At 38.8% G+C, this 18784-nt stretch overlaps 1 protein-coding gene across 1 annotated transcript; it reads left to right on the forward strand.

Moving 5' to 3' along the window:
* The first annotated feature begins 470 nt into the window (after nt 1-470).
* On the forward strand, nt 471-16672 carry LOC104961247 (rho GTPase-activating protein 24-like). The gene is made up of 4 exons (XM_010789511.1): nt 471-511; nt 1989-2213; nt 16058-16145; nt 16560-16672. The coding sequence occupies exons 2-4, from the start codon at nt 2004-2006 to the stop codon at nt 16670-16672; spliced, it is 411 nt and encodes a 136-aa protein (XP_010787813.1). The 5' UTR covers nt 471-511; nt 1989-2003.
* Nucleotides 16673-18784: the final 2112 nt, after the last annotated feature.

The following is an 18784-nucleotide window of genomic DNA, read 5'->3' on the forward strand; positions in this document are numbered from 1 at the left end:
TGACAAAACAAGAATACAGTTTAAGTGATTTGTAAAATATCCATAAAGAAAAATCTGCTTACAGTTCTGTTTCATATGGGTGTTGAGAGATGTATCTATAGATCTCTTAATTTTGCTCTAAAAGTGCACCAGATTGATGCTTTTAACTTCAATATTTAAAAAAAAATCTTCCCGGGGGAACATACCCCCGGACCCCCTTAGAGGAGGTGAGGACCCCCCTAGAGGAGGTTAGGTCCACGGTGTTTACATGCTTATTTATACAATATGTGTGCTTATGCTAACATCATAAGACAAAAGTTGGTTCCGTGTTGTGTGTAGTTAGAATGCGCTAGAGTCAGGGAGGCCCCCAAGCCAAAGCTCGCTTAGGGCCCCCAAAAGTCTAGGGCCGGCCCTGCATGTACAGTCCATGCTTGCTTCTAATTAACAATCCCAACGAATCCCCGGAAAACGTCACTTACCATTATCCGGCCAGCTGCTACACTTTGGTCCAGGCTGTGAGGGCGGTGTGCAGGTGTGTTCATTGGGTGGAAATAAGTCCGTTTCTGTAACAGGAAAACAATGAAAGACGGACTTTGTTGGCTTGTTGCCAGGAGTTGCCTAAGCTAACCGGCAGTAATATGGACTGCGCCTCCTTCCTTGGTGAGCAAATTAGCCTAACGTGCCTTTATTTTTTAAACGCCGTGAAAGATTTTGGCTTCTCAACATATGAAAAGCACAGGTGCAGCTGATTTCACGTGAGCTCAATTAAGGCTAGCAACAGAGCCTGCGTGCACAACACGTGGTGTAATTAACGTTATTAGCATCACCTGTGTTTTTGTAGGCAAAGGTCTGCAGGCCTGTATGCTGAGTGTATGTGTCAACACATGTGTGTGACAGTATGTAGGGGCCTGGGTACTTAAAAGTGCAGAATGCCACAAATAGCCTCAGTTTTGCAGGTGGGCCTATTTGGTCATTAATCAAAGTGTTAAAACACTTTTTACTGTTAACCTGTTGATACTGCTAGTAGATACAACGTCAGAAAATAGCTATCAAAACATCCTGTTGGGGACAGTTAATGTCAGTACAATGTCATGGCAATACATATAGCCTACTGTAAAGGTTGTCCGGGCAACCGACATATAGATATTGCCGTCCATATAGCCATGTCGCTTTAATGGGGAAAAAATAAGATATTTGTCATGATCCATAATGTTTCTTAACCCAAACTGAACATAACCATACACGTACAATGCATCAGAGACCCCAGATCAGATTTCCTCCCTTGAATAATAAGGGCTTTGTCATAAGAAAAACTAAAAACCATTGAGGCTCAAAGAAACTGAGACAGAATGTTACACAGACGCAAGGGAGAGACTGGGGGCCAACATGTGTAGGTTGGTGACACAAGAAGCCGATAAAAAGGGATTAGAGGTTTGGCCTGTGCTCTTGTTATCTGGTTCATGAATTCCTCCTCCCACACTTCCCCTTCTGCTCTCATCTCCTTGCCCTCACTCAACACTCAACACTCTGTCTGCCTGGAGTTCTGTGTGAGTTCTGTGTAACGTTCCCAATTGACACAGCAAATAAGCAACTCTTTAACAAAATACATTTTGAACCTCATGAGTTATTGAGCCACACAAATAGTTTAAGTGTTATTTGAAGAGGTTTTGAGTTGTCACATTTTGTTAGAACTAAAACGACATTTGAAAAGCTTGCATAACCCACAGACTACCTAAAGAAAATATTTTTATTTTTGTCAGGCTGAGGTGATTATTATACCATTAATCTCCCCAATCATATAACATAGTACATTTGTCTTTTGATTAAAATCTTGAAGAATATTTTTGTTTTACTTTAGAAGGTTACTGCATTTTGAAAGAGAGCATTTATAAATTCTGAAGCATCTGTTGTTCATAGTATGTTGCAGAATGTTCATCATTTGTTCACCCTTTGCCTGCTTGGAACTGCTTCTGCAAATAACAATAAATATTTTCTTTCCCTTTTTTCAGATTAGAATTGCTGCAATGGACGAGCCGTGTGTGTCCCACAGCAGTCCCCAGCGCAGTGGAGGTCAGGCCGGCACAGAGGTCCAGCGGCAGGGACGACCCAGTGTCATCAGGTGTGGGTGGCTCAGGAAGCAGGGAGGATTTGTCAAGACTTGGCACAGTCGCTGGTTTGTTCTGCGAGGGGACCAACTCCACTATTACAAAGACGAGGAGGAGACCAAGGCCATGGTAAGGCTGTGAACAAACTGAAAGACTACACACAACTGATTTTGAAATAATATAATCAAAATGGACTGCTGTCTCTCTTAGTAACAAAAACATATTAGATGCCAAGTATTTAATCATGCTGGAACTTGTGTTAACACAATAGGTATTCAAATTAATCCATTGTGCATTATCAAATACCAGAACTAAGTAAATGGAATTACACAAAACAGTCATTGAGTTTGGTCTACTCTACAACTATGTACAGTTGTAAGCTGTATTTAATAAAAATAAGATGAACTAGGATATATTAAAACCTGTTTAGCATGTAAATGATGTATATGTAAATATGTCACCAATGTTCTCAGGTAGCTTGATATGGTAAACAATCTTTTATAAGTTTTTTTTTTACCTTATCTTCACAGAAATTATTTGGTAGTGTTAAAAAAATACCTCCCAAAAAACTCTCGTTTCTCGTTGTACACCTGTAAAGTTTAGATGTTGAAATTGTACTTGTCAACACTGCATGAGTCAGGTTAATTGATTTGGAAAACGTTAAGCACGCTAGCTCATTGCCACACAGAGACACATGAGGGAATGAGTCACATCTGGACACACAGCTCTTTGTCCATTTATAAATGTGTTTTTAATTGGAATTAGTTTAACGTTTATTATAAGTCAGGAAGTCCCATAATTAGGAAACAATTATTACAACCATTGATACCGAAGGACATTTCAAGACATCAGATTGAAAAATGTAACATCTGAAACAAAATACGTTGAAAGATAGAATCTGAAATGTCTTCGCGCTACAAGATAATCTGGGTGAGCCATCAATCAAAACTCAGCCTGAGACTGTAGATCCCATTACAGATAGTCGGGGCCCCCGCATGTGCTTTATAGCAAGTAAAATAATCCTCCACTATGTCTTCAGCCAATTTCACCCCATCCTATTACAGAGAGTCTGTACACCATGGATCAATGAGATCAAAACGCAGAGAGAAACATGTCTTTTTAAGGTTAGAATAAAGGGGATTGTTTTAGGACAAATATAGCTAAAAACGAAATAATGTGTGTTTCATATTTATTTTGTCAAGCGAGATACATAATAGACATTTAAGGTCCTGAAAAACGTATGTAAAACTTGTAATATGATCTAAAAACATTGTATTGCAGTAGTAACAGTCAAAATTAGTTGGGCTTCAGTACCGGATATAATACCGGATAAATAATGTATATATCATAATATATGGCTCCTGCTGGTTTTAAGGTGACTCTACGTGATGCATCTTGTATAAAGGATTTTGCCCATCACATGAAATGAATCTAGAAACACATGCATTTAGTCAGAATAATACAAATTACTATATTTCTGAAAAAATGGACACATGGTGGTCTACGGAGCAGATGCTATCACACATAACCACGCCCGACTGTAATTCACATACCCTCGTTTGTTTTGAATGTTTGACTTTATGTCAAAGTAAACTGTTGTGAGCCAATACACAGAGCTATCCTCAAAGAAAAAGAGACAAGGAGTGATGCAGACAATAAGGCCGTCTCTAACGTTACTGTAGCTGGGCAGCCGCTCACACAGAGCATGTGCCGACTGAACAAAGAGGCAGACAGACTTTTGATTCTCATTAGAAAAGACAAACCATAGGCATGTTATTGTCTTTTATTATGATTGTAATATTTATTACATGTACAGCACTTTGGCCCGACCAAAAATTGCTTTTAAATGTGCTTTATAAATAAACTTTGATTTGATGTGAAAAATAATCATTTCACAAGGATTATTTTATTCACTGGTGATATTGAACTCACAACTAAGAGATTCAAATCAGTTTCATTGATTTGTGTGGCTGCTATTATAGAGCTGTTCAGTGATCAGTTTGCTGGAATTGAGTGAGAAGAGACAATTGAATAAAGATGACTAGTGATGTTAAAGGAGTAGTTCAACATCTTGGGAAACAATGAAGGCTTATTCACTTTTGCACACAGTGATGAATATAACTTTCATATTTCTCCATTCAAAATAAAGCTCCAGCCAGGAGATGATTATTTTATTCTTAGCTAAGGGCTGACAGCTGATAGACATGAGTCAGTGAGCAGATTTGCAGATCTCTGTTTTTATTAATCGGTGATTGTTCCGGATTTCTCCATTCCTGATTTACATTTAACTGCTCAGCTATTTCATGTTGTGTGTCAACCTTTTGCAATTCAAATGGCCAGCTGTTTCACACCAGAGGCTTTGTTCTTTGTCTGCAAAAAACCCCCACAAAAGACCACAAAAACATTTATTTCCACCCAAACAATTTCCACAGGAGAATTTAGCACAATTGAAATCTTCAAACTGCTCCTCTACCCACACAACGTTGTCTGGCTGATTTCCCAGTGAGCTCAGCTCAGCCGAAGCCGAGCCACACCAGCAGCAGCAGGTCTGAAGGTTAAGGCTCCAGCCCTGAAGGTGGGCTGCTGGCCAGATACAGAGAGGAGATACTCTTTACTGCTATTTCTGGGATGCTCTGGTTCTTAAGCTGTCTACTGTCTACAGTTTTGCCTTAGTTATTTTGGCTGGGAAAATCCTGTGGGAAAGATGATCAGCTCTTCATTATAATTCTAATTCACTAACAGGAAATAACCTTTGAATTATTCCTGCCTTCTCTATTTATCCATTCAGCTACTCCATGTATTTTCTTGCCTATACTTCTGAAACAAAGCCAACATACATTTCAGACACCTAGAACTGCTACTTTTGGCACAGAATGGGAGATTTCAATAAAACTAGGTCTGGCAGAAAGCAGAGTGTTCAATGCCCTTAAATCTTTGTGACCTCCAAAGCAGAACAGCATGGCACAAAACAACCTCCTAACAAAACACAGCAACAGAATACAAGATAACTAGTCTGGAGTTTCCAACGTCCTGAAAAACGGACATATGTAGGGCAAAGTGGAGGGAGAGATGAAGTTGTTCCTTTTGCGTCTAATACTGACATTCAAGATCAGAGGACCAAGATACATCCCCTAATTTAACTTAAATCTCCCTGTCCTAAACTACATAAAGAAGCGGTGTGAAGACATATTTAGATCAGCTACTGTATTAATTAAATCTCTCACGTGCTGTGAAGTCTCCATTTGTTATCTGTCACATTAGACTAATTGCTGCTTCCTCAGTGGGAGAAGGAACATCTGCCCCTCACTGTTGCCTAGGGAAACAGACGCCAACAAAACATAGACTGATTAGACACGAACAGTCACATATTTAAACACAAAGGCCACATTTTCCTGAAGCAACCTCTTCTGGCAACACTTTAAATTGGTTCCTTTTTACCCTGTCCACAATTTTGTTTTTTGGGCCATAGCTGACATACATTGGTCCGATTCTAAATTGATGCAGGTGTCTTTACACAATAAAGCAGAAACGTTTGTCATTTGGAGCTGTTTCCAAAGATATTTTGAAAAAAACTGCACACCTGACTGTGTGACCGGTGATCAATATTTAATGTTATTAAACATTGTAGTGGAAGTCGGACAGAAGAAAGTTGTAATCAAGTTATTATTTCAATGATAAGTGAGTTATACTTCGACCAACAAGCAAATGTCTAAGTCCAATCTCTGTTCAGCTATTTTTTTGTTGTTTCCCAACTCCTGAGGGAAATATCTGGCTTTTTAGCTGATACATGCTCCACTAGGTATTTGCAAGATGTGTTTGTCTGTTGGCTGGAGCTGAGCAGGTAGCCTACAGTTGTTTTTTTATTGCTTTTGTGTTGAAAACTGTTTCCTGCAGCTCCTGTAAACAATCTTTAAGAGTGGTTAAAAGAAAACTGTTATGTTGCTGAAAGAAGCTTTCAACTTGTATAGAGCTGAGGATACTTAGCTAGAAGTTGTAAGCTCTAGGTGTCAATACTAGAAACATATTTTAAATAATGCATTGTTGTTTAATGATTCGATAAACAATTATTGAATATATTTGCTTTAATTTTAAGCGATTGGGAAATGCTTACTTTAATTGTTTTGTAATGGCCTCTCCAGACATAAGGATCCAATTGAATCTGATTTTAGGTGGTAGTATTTGTCTTCTTTCGTGCATTTATACTGCTTGGTAAATATAATGTAATGAACTGGCACAAAAGGAGAATTACAAGTGCCTTGAAGAATTCTGATATTTCTAGATAACGAATAGCGCATATTATTATTGTCAAAACAGGGACCATGTTGTGTCCCGTACAGTCGGGCCAAACCTCTCTGAGCAACTGGTGGAATCTAAAGAATGGGAGTCAGATAGAGGTGAAGGGTCACTGAAAAGCATGCGCAGGGTACGGCACGTGTGGGCTCAGCGTCAACATGCCATCTGCCTGCCCTTACTCGCCCATGGAGATGTATGCACGCACAAGCATGCATGTACTCGCTCACATTCTCTCTCACACACACACACACACACACACACACATGCACTCAGATTTCATCTGGCCGAGCCATTAACAAAGACAGAATTCATTCAGCGGGTGAAATGGTATGATTATTGTAATTTAAACCACTTAGCATCGTAACTACGTATATTCCAGTGAAGTATACGAGGTACCATCATGAATGAATGAGACAGTTGTGAATGAATACATTGGACCAATTTAATTGTATTATAATGTATTTAGAAATGCAGGGCTTATTAAAGTTTGATTATGATATTACGTTAGCCGAGTAATATGTATAGCACAAAGGCGACGTGTGTGAATCCAAACAACATGATCTAAAGAAAAGTAGTTTAATGAGACATTTTATTAAATCAATAATGCAACAGTGCAATAACGCACTGATAACACTTGGTTCCCGAGCTTTAGCCGTAAACTGTTTGACCTTGGCATTTAACGGGAGTAAATAAAATGCCATTGCAGCTCTGTAATCATTCATTCTGCAAGACTGTGTTGCGAAACATTAACACTGTACCATTTGTCTGAGCCTTGCTTCTGCAGTTACTCTGTAGCCACTTTGGAAATTGCCAAAGGATGGTACAACTTGTGACTTTAACAGTACCATGTAACTGTAGCAGAATGTATATTTGTATGTGTACTTTGTAAGTTGTGAAGGTAGCAGTGAGTCACATCACATCCAGGCGTGATCTGACTTGAATGTCAGAGGAATGTGGACAATAATGTGGACAATAATGTGGACACTATCCAAACACCCTCTTGTTTACGTCACTAAACGTACAGCTGATATCATCTTCTGGTTACAAATCGAAACACAGACGTCACATTTAGGTGTTACATTGAGTCTGGGTCACAACTCATACTTAAAGCCAAATAAGGCATCTTCTCATACATTATTACTCTGGATAGACAATAATATTTAGGCAGAGTCCTTTTCTGCAGCAGGCTTAGTACATTAAAGGTGGAATAACATCTAAGACAGTTCTGGCTGTCAGTATTCCTAGTACGCACACTAAACACAGAGACTATTCCCTGTATGGGGAATAAACGTCGAATAAGCTCTGTATTGATTGACAGAAAAGTCAATTAACCCTCACTAGACTTGTAACCAGCTCAGTTTTCTCAAACGTTCTCTGTACCCAATACCTTTGGTGGTAGCCTGCTTACACTTTAGGTATGTGCAGGTGCAAGGGAGCATCTTACCTCACAAGAAGTGAGTGTGCAGCTGGTGCAGGAGCTGTCTCGAAGCACATCAAAATTCTAAACACAAAAGGGGCTTCAGTTTGTATCCCGGGCAAAAGACCATGTCCGTTACATGTACAAGCCTCTGTATTATCAAACTGCATATACTTGTATTGGGTTGGTTAATGTCTGTAGTTTTGGGATAATTTAACTTCCACTTACTACTGTATAATAAGTATTTTTTTTAAATATTAATGGATTAAAAGGACCTGATTCAGCACCTTTTAGATAATTGTTTTGGCTTTGTCACCCTCAATTGTTTTTGTAGCAAATGCGAACAAGCTTAGAGAGACATTTTTCAGGTACTATTATGAAAACTATCCTTCTTATTCTGTGTGGCAGGTCGCTGCTCAGTCAGTCCCAAGTCAGCAACATAAGTGATCTGTCAGACAAAAATGTGTATCAGAAGTATCAGTTCACGCCATATAATCCATTCCACTGTGTCCCCTTATACGCCCCGGAGGGAGAGCTGAGAGCAGAATCCGGTTTCAGAAACACAAAAGTGTTCTGTTATAGTTCTGGAGTCTGTCTTTATTTCAGTTTGCTGTGAAGAACCTGAACTATAAATCAAAGCTGTGCATGAGGTTAGTATAGCATGTCTTAGTAAGGTACTATACATCATTATCTTTAGAGAAATCTTAATTGGATAACAGGAAGGAAAGAGCTTAAATTACCAATAAGGGGACATCAAGCACATGTGAAAGAAGATCATATAAATACACACTCTATATACCTAAAATGAATGCAAACGTGCTGGATGACAAACAAATGTGTGATATCGCTGTTGAAAAGTCCTGTGAGCAATGACTGACTGTGTGTAATATAGACACTTGTATGGCAGTACTGTAGAATATCCACTGAAAGACTTTGGTCAATGACAAGGCATCTCAAAAAGTAATGGTCACATTGAAATGCCTGTAGGTATTCAGTTTCTCCTGAGGAAAAATACAGATAAAACTCAAATGAACCCACAAAAGATATCATACTATGGCAGGCAGCCTCGTCATACTATCCACACACCTTATTTCAAACTGTCAATCAGCATTTCCTTTGGTTCAGCTGGACTAAATGTCATAATTTTAACACTTCAGAAGATATTCTGTACATCAAGGCTACATTTTCTTTCCTGGTAGTCAGTGATATTTAAGTCCTGGGGGTGTTTATAGTCTAAGACCCCAGGCAGTCTGCTTTGAGATGTCAAACAAACAGCATGAGGCACGACATCAGTGGAAGTAAAGCTAATGAACAGTAATATGGTTTCTCTCCGTTCGACTGAAAGTGCAGCTGTGCTCTAGTTTTAGAGGTGGGACTCTACAGTAACAGAGGGTCCAGCTGAACTAGCTGCAAACTAATTTAACTTGAAAATAGATGTGCAGGAACTTTGCAAGACTAAGTAATGGTGCCTCCTGCAGCTGTGCTCCACTTTTAAAGGTGTAGATATTCTGAAACTTGGAGTTCAGCTGAAAGAGCCATGAAACAAAATCATAGGAAACATTTGAAACTTAGATTTTTAAACAGGACCATGTACATACAGTATGTCTATAGAACTACTAGTACTATTACTCTAGTACTTTACATACAAGCATATCCACACTTGCTACTGAATTGTCATTAATTGTTACTTTATGTCTATTAAAAAATGTTTGATAACTTTACCACAACTTGAAAATGTTTTAGTACAACTCAATACTGTTCACCATCAGTATGATGTAGTATTATACAGTGTGAAACACTATGCCTTACAATGACATGGCACTTTGTATCTGCACATTAGACCTTAGAAGAATATTAATCCATTAAATGCATACATTCAAGGAGTGGTCAGACTTTAATAAGGTTACACAAAGAAAATCCTTACATAGATTTAATAAGGTTAAATAACATTTATTATACAGTATAGATTTAATAAGTTGAATATAGATATCGCTTATATGTATATTTAATAAGGTTAAATAAAGACATTAAGAGACGTTCTGCACTGCAGAGGAATCTTGATGACGGATACGCAGTGCATCATTAGAGGACATTTTTAATGCTTGTCCTTACATTTACAGTATTCTATATGACATCAGTTTCATTTCATGTTTTGGCTTGAAGCCTGTTAACGTTTGAGTCCGACTCCATGTGTCCCACTAGGTCATATAGCATCATTTTTTTTTAAAGTACATTTTTGACCTTCTTCTCTTGAGGTTTGACTTTTTTAAAGAGGACTGTTTCTCCTTTAATGTACTTAGTTTGATTTTTCACAAGATTTCACAGTAATTGCTTTGGCATCAACAATAGCAGCAGTAACAGGTTTTCCTGCTGGACGTGACGGGACACTGTGCGTTTTCCAGCTGCTCGCACATAAATCGCTGTACTGTCTTGTTGTTTTATTCTGTCTTAGGGATCTTGTCGTGTTTTGATAGATTTGCTTTGTGAGTCAGACCATGCTTTTCTTTGTTGTCTGCCTATAGCTCCCAGCTTTTTTTGCACATTATTTGTCAGAATGTTGTATTTAGTGCCAGAAATTGTGTGTTTTTCATAAATTCTGCCTGCATTAAAGCCTAAGTATGATAATTAATCTATTTCACATTAGAAAAAGACATAGAAACAAATGTGCATTACAGTACCTGTTCATTCTTCTTTGGTCACTGTTTTAAAAAAAAGTCCTTGCTGCCTCTCGCTGATTTTAGCAAACATTTCACCTACTTGTCTTGTCTAAAAGATACATCCTTGTTTTGTCATTTATTTTAAGTATCCTCTCCTCTTGGTTTATCATGTCTAATATCCCACATCAATCACGCACAGTTAATCCACCAGATAAATAAAGATTAATGTAGAAGTGCTTACTTTTTTCCACACTGCGTTTGACAGGCATATTAATATTTCAGTGAGTGTTATGAAGGTGCAGCTTTGGGTTCACTGGGTATTGTACTCTTTTGAACAGAGCTACCTGTTTTATAACTGTGAAATAATGATGACATTTATTGGATTGATGGACTCAGTGGAGCGATAAGGGCAGAACTGCCGTTTGTAAATCTTTGCCACATGGATAGACAGGTCTTTAGGGCAAAAGTACAGACTTGACTATTGAAAAGAATAAACACAGGCAGACGTATGCACTTACACGCTTTCAGAAAAATATAGAGAATGTCTCCCAGGGAGTTTGACTTCCTGTCTGCAAGGTCACTGAGGCTGGAGAGCAGTCATTATTGGATAAAAGGACCGCTCAACAACTTGCCAAGGTTTAACGAGCACTTAAATGACCTGTTGCACCAATAACTTCTGCTTAATTGACTTCAGTGTGAGCATTTGTCTGTTTGAAACCTGAAATCAATTTCTGCTCCACAATTTATTGATCTGCATTTCATGTCCTTTTTCCTTCACCATCAAACCAAATCATTATTATTCAACAAACGTATAGTTACTTATTTTTGGCGTAATTATTTTTATCCTTAAATTGTCTAGAATCTTTATTTTCACTAACACCAGGTCACATGCTGATATGTGAAGGCTCAAAAACAAGTAACTCATCCTGTAGTTAAACTTAAAGCACATTTTGAGCTACTTATCTACAATTTTAGTGGTTTGGTTCATACTCACTGTCCTGATAGTATCAGTTTCTGGTGCAGCTGTTTTCAGTGGAAAAATAAATAAAAACCTACTGTTTAATAGCCTCTCAGCACAAAAGGGAAGATAAAGTTAGCCGTTCTCTGTCGGCTGGGTGAGAAAGCCCTACATTCTTTAAAGGGCAGAGGACACAAATTATTTCCATTGACTCATCAGAACATATAAAGATATAAACAGTGGATTGCATATGTCATGGTGTACAAGCTGCTACTGAGTATTCCTATTATTTTATTGGAAAAGCCAATCTGACCTAGTGGTAATTAATCAAATGTCTAAGGCTGCAGTAACAATGAGGCGCACCATTCCATTCACCCTATAACTGTCAATAAACTCCAAACAAACGCGAAAGTTCACAGGACATCACATTTGGATTTAATAGCTGCAGTGGTAAAAAAACTGGAAGTGCTTGAATCACAATACAATCAGTATTATGGTATTTGCTTGCAGTATGAGAAAACACACTGAATTTGATTTAATTTGGAGTGTACTGTTTAGACAAAGCCTCAGAAACGGCTCAGCAACCTGAGCTTCCTGCTGTCGCTTCCCTCAAACAGATTCCTCTGAGCCTCTTCTCTCCCATATGTGTGTGCAGAGCTTTTTGGTTGAGAACAAAAGATAAGTGGGCTTGTGTCATTACACTGTTTCCAGAAAATGACCTCATCCTTGTTAACGACTATTAAAATGGCAGAGAAACCCCCAAAATAAGTTGGGTTCTCTTGCCATGTTGGGTTGGGCCAGGCTACTCTTTGCTTTGTAAATATTACGCTGTCTGTGGTGGGGTTTGTCTGCAGCAAACAACAGGCCACCAGGGAGGATGTCAATATGGAAAGTGTGGCTGTGGCTTAGAAGGGGAGGGAATATCAGTGGTTTTGTGGCTTCGGAATATGGAGCAACTAGGCAGGTCCTTTTCTTCTTTCTAATAATATACACAACCCATAAGGCATACATGTTTTAAGTCTATCTCACCCACACACGAACCATTGAAGTCATCTCTTGTTTCCTTGGATCCAGTACAATGTGCATGACAAAAAGATCTGTGTTCGAAGAAAAAAAAAAAGAAGTTCTTAGAGAAGTTTTTAATCCCATGACACTGAAGCTGAGCAGATTCTCTTGCGGACAACCACATCAAACACTCATTCCTCCAATCGTGAGCATGTCTGTCCCATTTTTATAACCCTTTAAAGAGGTTCATGTGGGCCCCAGGTAGGGTTTCCACGTCCTGGTTGTCACAGTTATGGCTCATTAAAGAGCCCTCTCTCTGCAGGAAGGAAACGGACTCCCCTCAGATCCTGTTAATGTGTTTGGCTCCTTAATACTGTTGCTGTCACCAATGCACATCTTGTCTGCGTTAACCAGATGAAGGGCACTCTAATGATTGTCAGATGCTGCGTTGTGGCACGGATGTAACAATGTTCATCAAGTAAAGAGTCACTGTTTGAATGCATAATGGGTCAACCTACAGCTGGTTGTGTTGTAATCCTTGTTTATAGTTTCTCATTTTATCTGTGAAGAATAATTAACTGCCTAATAGTTACTCCCCAGTTTAAGTACGGTAACTTCTTTGTAATTCCGATAGAATTACCACATGCAGGTACTTGTGATTTACTGCGCAGTTACTAAATTGCTAAGCGTGTGGTGTATGTAGTTAAAATATATAGTCTTAAAACTCTTACAGTAGAATGTAATTCTTAAGGGTTGCATCTAATGATTTGTTGAATTATATAGCAATTCAACATTACTTTTAACTTATAGACTGACCGTTTCGCCGATAAAATGTTATAAAATATAAAAATGACACACTATTTTCACATACTACCTGTGGCCTTTCTGAGTACAGGTATATTAGAGGTAAATATCTAATCTCTGGTCCAGTCAGTGAGTGTGTCAGTCTCTTGTTTAGACACATGCTGTAAATCTGCCCCCCCCCCGCCTCTCTCACCTACAGGAAGTCTCCACAGTAAGGTCACTGAGAGGTACAGTCTGGAAAAAGCTGATGCTGAGTCTCCTGCTATTTAAAGCGGAGATGATTTGGCCTCCAGTGTCACCCAGATTATGTATCATTGTGGACAGAGCTGAGGCAGAGATGGTGATGCACTATAATGCTGCCACTTTGCCACATTTTATAACAGCTCAGCTCCATCATCCAGACCCGCCCATGGGGACTTGTGTACAACCTTTTGACTGGCAAAGATGTTGAAATACTGGATATGATGATGCAAACTAGTTTGACTAATATGTCAGGGATTTAAACATATTTCTCCTGTTATGGAACATGAGATTTGGTGAGCTGCTGAGCTCAGGTGTGCAGATGGAAAGGTCTTGCAGAGTGAACTGTTTATATCAAATGGCAAATGTGCAGTACAATCTAAAAAAAAACATTACAAATTAAATGCAACTCAAATAAGCACTGCGTGGTCTTAAACTAGGCAACATTTTAGCATCAAAGTGTCAAACTTAAAGTGGACCTATTATGCTATATTTGAAAAATATATTGTAGGGCCATACCTATACAAAACATGTCTGTGAAGTTTTTTGCTTAAAATACCAAACAGATCACCCATTGTAGCCATGCCTCATACTGCTCATACCCCTCTATTCCAGCCCTGTTCCAAAAAGGCTGATTCTGCTTTAAATGGAACGTCTGCTGCTAGCCACGCCCCTTTGTAGCGTCTCCGCAGCTTTCCCCTGCTAAGAGTTTTCTACCGGGAGAAACTCAGCTAAACGCTGCCGTGATTAAATGCCATATTATGTTCCCAACCACTTCAAGCATTATTTCTGAAAAAGTATGGAGCTCAAACCTTTCTCTTTCGCAGGGTTTACCACAAGGACATTACGCTACACCAGTGGCGAGCCGTCATAGGGCCTAAGATATTCTAAAAAATCATATTTGAAAACATAAAAAAAAACATTTAAAAAGAAACTTGATTTAGTTGTATTTAAAATAACATTTCGAAAGAAATTAATCCTTCGAATCTGCCTGTTCAGTTTTAGTTTGAATGTGAAGGGTTAAATGAAAGAAGCTCCTTGAGCCGTCTCTGCGAGTTACTGTGAAGACAGGAGCTGATTGTGAATTCATAGCAGGACCACCAGAGTGCCAGCTAGGGTAACTCAACGAGAGAGTAATGTCAAATGACAGTACAATTGACCAATCATATCTTCCCTCTAAATGAGTGGGCTTTATGACAAGTTCCGCCCGCTGTGAAGTTTATGCATGTGTATAGAGAGGTGCAGTGACGCGTCCTAAAACCCGGAAGTAAGCTTCGCATGGGTTACCTCGACAAAAAAGCAATGGGATTTCTCCATAGGATTTTGGAAAATTGCTCGAAATAAGGTCTGCGGAAAACGAACCTGTTAGATAAATGCACGTTTTGTTCAGCCGGATAATCTCCACATGNAACTGGGACCTCTCCGAGTAGCAGTCCACACTTCATATTTAGGTCTGGTCGGGGACTTGAACCGGCGACCCTACGGTCGCCGGCCCCACAGTCCAAGCCCCTACTGACTGAGCCACTGCCGGACAGATTTATGATTAGCATAAGTTCGTTCATGATGGCTCACGTCAATGATAGTGATGACATTGTTGCGAAATTATTAACAGAGTCATTTTCAAGATTGAGTTACAATGATAAATTGGAGTGGCAAAGGATCAGCTGAATGACCCGCCATCAAGTACTTCATCCAAAAGGATAGGAGGATGGACTTTCTGTATAAGTGATTTGATCATCAAAGGTAGGCCCAAGTAATTTTCAATGTGGGCCGCCATGCCGACTTAATTCATTTTGAATTGTTACTTGGCTGTGGGTGCCCTGTCATGATAGATGTTTATATAAATTGTGTTGTTTTGTGTGGTAGAGGGTCGCTGTCATTGATGCGTTTTGCACGCCACTGCCTTACACATATTTTCTCCAGTAGCCTACAGCATTAGCTCTGAGTGTTAGCATGCTTGCTAATGGAAACACAGACCATATTTCTCCCAAAACACGCCGTGCATTGTTTCTGATACAGCACATAGCTTGACATGTTCTTTCTTAAGTGTTTACCGCTAAAACAGTGCCATTATATGTATTATATAACAACTTTACTCTAAGTGCCTCCTGCAGACATCCTGCTGAATACACAGACACACAGCTGCGAGAGGGGATTCAGCTAGACGACTGTACGGAGACGATAGGTTGGGACGTGTCACGTGTGCCGGAGACGATAGGTTTGGATGTGTCACGTGTGCCACATGCCGCCAATTACGTCATAGGAGCCAAAATCCTGGATCTGCTCGTTTGCACCCCCGTTTCTTTTCTTTTTTTTAGAGATGTGTGTACGGAGGAAAAGAGAGAGGGTTTTGTCTTCCGACACTTTGTGAGTTCCGCGACACACCGGGGCGGGGACACATATTTATGTATAAAAGACATCAAAAAGTGCATTTTGCATGATAGGTCCCCTTTAAACAATAAGGATGAATAAGTGTAAAGTAAAGGGAATATACTTAACTGAACAGATGTATTATGCCGAAGACGTTAAGTCAGTATTTAATCCTAAATGTTTTATCTAAAATAACCTTATTCTAAACTGTCATGTTGTTTCTCCACAGGGAGCCATTTTCTTACCTGGAAACAAAGTTACAGAACATCCGACCAGCGGCGATGAAGGAGGGAAATTTCTCTTCGAGATCATTTCAGGTAGGAAGAAAAATAAATGTTTCGTTTTAACTAAGGGCAAACTGATGATAGTCATGTGGACTGAAGCAGGAACAAAAACAAAATGTTGCTCACTGCAGCACAGGCATTACATTGAGTGGGAATCATCAAGAATTCAACAATGCCAATTACTGATTTTATACATGCTGTTTTCTACCGCTGTCACTGTGTTAACATGTATTTGCTTATTGTTTGCTTTGATTGCATGCACAGAGCGTTAAAGAGGTATGCAATAATAGATTCCGATATATAAACTGTTAGTGATTTCGCTGTGTGAAAAATACTCATTGACTTTGTTGCTGATAGTTGGGACAAAAAGCTTGATGGTTCTACTATTTGATATGAGAGGGGTATCGACCATCTCATCTCAATTTATGAGTAATTTATTTATTTCAGTTCAGAAGTCTGACTCACAAACGGACTTGAACCACACTGCCAACACTTCACCACAAGGACTAACACATGCACTACTCCAGGAGACTGTAAGGAAACATGGACTGCAACACTAAGGACTAGTGGGGGTATTTTCCCAGGCAGAGCGATGCCAGGAATTTAAGTCTATGGAATAGATATTTAAAACACAAATGCACACTGGGGAATAAGGACAGCTGGTAAAAGATGCAGTAGCATAAACAGTAAAACATACAGGAAACACCAGATGTGTGCACAAACAACTGGCTTTTTATTTATCTTTGTATTCTCCCTGATGTAAATATCTCTCAGAGGAAACTGAGTTATCAAGACAATTTCTCACATAATTTGTGGTCCCCATTGGACGTACTCAAAATAAGTGTGACCCGATAGATACCGGGGCAGTTAACATTTGTCACTAAAAGGCTAAATAAATGCTGCCCGGAGTGAGCCAACGGTAATTTGGGCAGAACTGACAGTTGAAAACTCCAGCTGTGGTGCGAATACAAGAAAGTTCGCTTGAAATTATCTTGATGGTGTTTTTGATATTGACTGCTAATTACCTAGCTGTTTATATAAATAGTTTCCACATCATATGAGGATTAAAAGATCCCTGCAGAGATTATTTTCATGCAATTTCCGTTGCTTTTATTTTCTTCGTGCAGGCTAATGTTCACATTGAAATAGTCAACTTGTCAGCTTGTGATTAATAGCTCTCATGGTAGGAAGTGGTTGTGTTACATAGAAATAATACAACTGTTTCATTTTCCAACTGCTTGTGTGCCTATGCCATGGTAGAATATATTTTTGATGTACTAGCAAACGTGTGGAGCAAAAATAGTTTCCTGGATATAGAGCTGCACATGGTGTCTAAAAGCATTAGATATGAGATGTTTTGATGCTATTTGATCAGCTTAAAGGGAGGGATCGGGTGTTGCTCAAATACATTTTGACAGGACACGTAGATGATGAGACACACTGCACTGAGTTTTCAATCCTGATACTTTTAGAAGTAAATGATTGACACTATCCATATCGATCTAAAAATGTGTTTCCAAATAAACAGCAATGCTTTTAATGTGTGTAACGCTTGGATAAATTAGGCTGTTTTGCAAAAAAATAATCCAGAGAGAAAAATGGCATAAAAGGGAAGTTTCAAAATGAAACTTTCACTTCTCTTTTTTTACTCTAGCTGAAAATGACCTACAGTAGAAATAAATACATGTTTAGGTATTTTTATGATTTTGGACCGAAGCAGAGTTAAGCTTTACTGTAAAAGAGAAACTAAACAAATACATTCACACCCAACAACATAACATGCTAGTGTAAATATTTTAAGGTAATGTAGAATGTAATTTAGGGTTAGGGTTTGTCATGTTGCCAGGTGATCAGTCTGATTATCATGCAATTTGCATTTCAGAGTATTACTTAAAATCCAGTTCACAGAAGGAGTCATCACATGCCTCACTGACTCAAATGTGCCCAAGTTCAGTCTCAGTTTAATTTCCCTTCGTAGGTGCTGCACTATATATGTGTAGCATATGAAGCATACAAAGAGAAGTTGGTTACATAAAACTGTTTTATTTTTCCTTCTGGCTTGGTATATTGACAACCTTTCCATTTCTCTTGACTTATGAGGCTTAGTGATTTTGTTCTCCAGGCTCCACCACTACAAACACTTTTTCATTTTTCCCCTGCTGGATCAGCCTGTATTAACTGCTCTAATAAAAAAAACTGAAAGAGGGGAGAGGAAATGTAAAATCCTGAGTTTTCTCTATCTGCAATAGCAGTCATCACAACATTTCCACGGTACACATGGTGCTATTTCCAGCTGCCATATTCAACTTAACTCACCATAAAGATGTCATAGGTTTTTGTCTGTTGGGAATTGGAGTTTTATGATATACTGTAGTTTATTTTTTTGGAAGTGATGGTAATTGCAGTCAAATATCTGCCAGTTTTAACGTTGTTGTTGTAGGATGTGCTAACACAGTCCCTGCTTTATTGGGCTTAATAGATTTAGAATATGAGAGGTACAATAATGTAAGACTTCCCATTAGGGAATACAAAATGACAGATGTTTTCTCACTAGCTTTTTATCCAAAAGTATTTGTGGTGCGTTGGAGTTCAAAAATCAGGGGCGGTTACCTGAAGGATGCCTAAAATAATTAATGACTTCTGCTTTGGATATCTGTATTTTTAACCAAGGT

This window comes from Notothenia coriiceps, unplaced genomic scaffold, assembly GCF_000735185.1.
Source record: "Notothenia coriiceps isolate Sejong01 unplaced genomic scaffold, NC01 NC01_scaffold00032942, whole genome shotgun sequence".
NCBI lineage: Eukaryota > Metazoa > Chordata > Actinopteri > Perciformes > Nototheniidae > Notothenia > Notothenia coriiceps.

Bases quoted from the DNA above. Each gene is read 5' to 3' on its own strand.
- LOC104961247 (XM_010789511.1), top strand. From the start codon at position 2,004: ATGGACGAGCCGTGTGTGTCCCACAGCAGTCCCCAGCGCAGTGGAGGT. The intron at 2,214-16,057 runs GTAAGGCTGTGA...GTTTCTCCACAG, and splicing joins AGGAGGAGACCAAGGCCATG to GGAGCCATTTTCTTACCTGG. The intron at 16,146-16,559 runs GTAGGAAGAAAA...TATTTATTTCAG, and splicing joins TCTCTTCGAGATCATTTCAG to TTCAGAAGTCTGACTCACAA.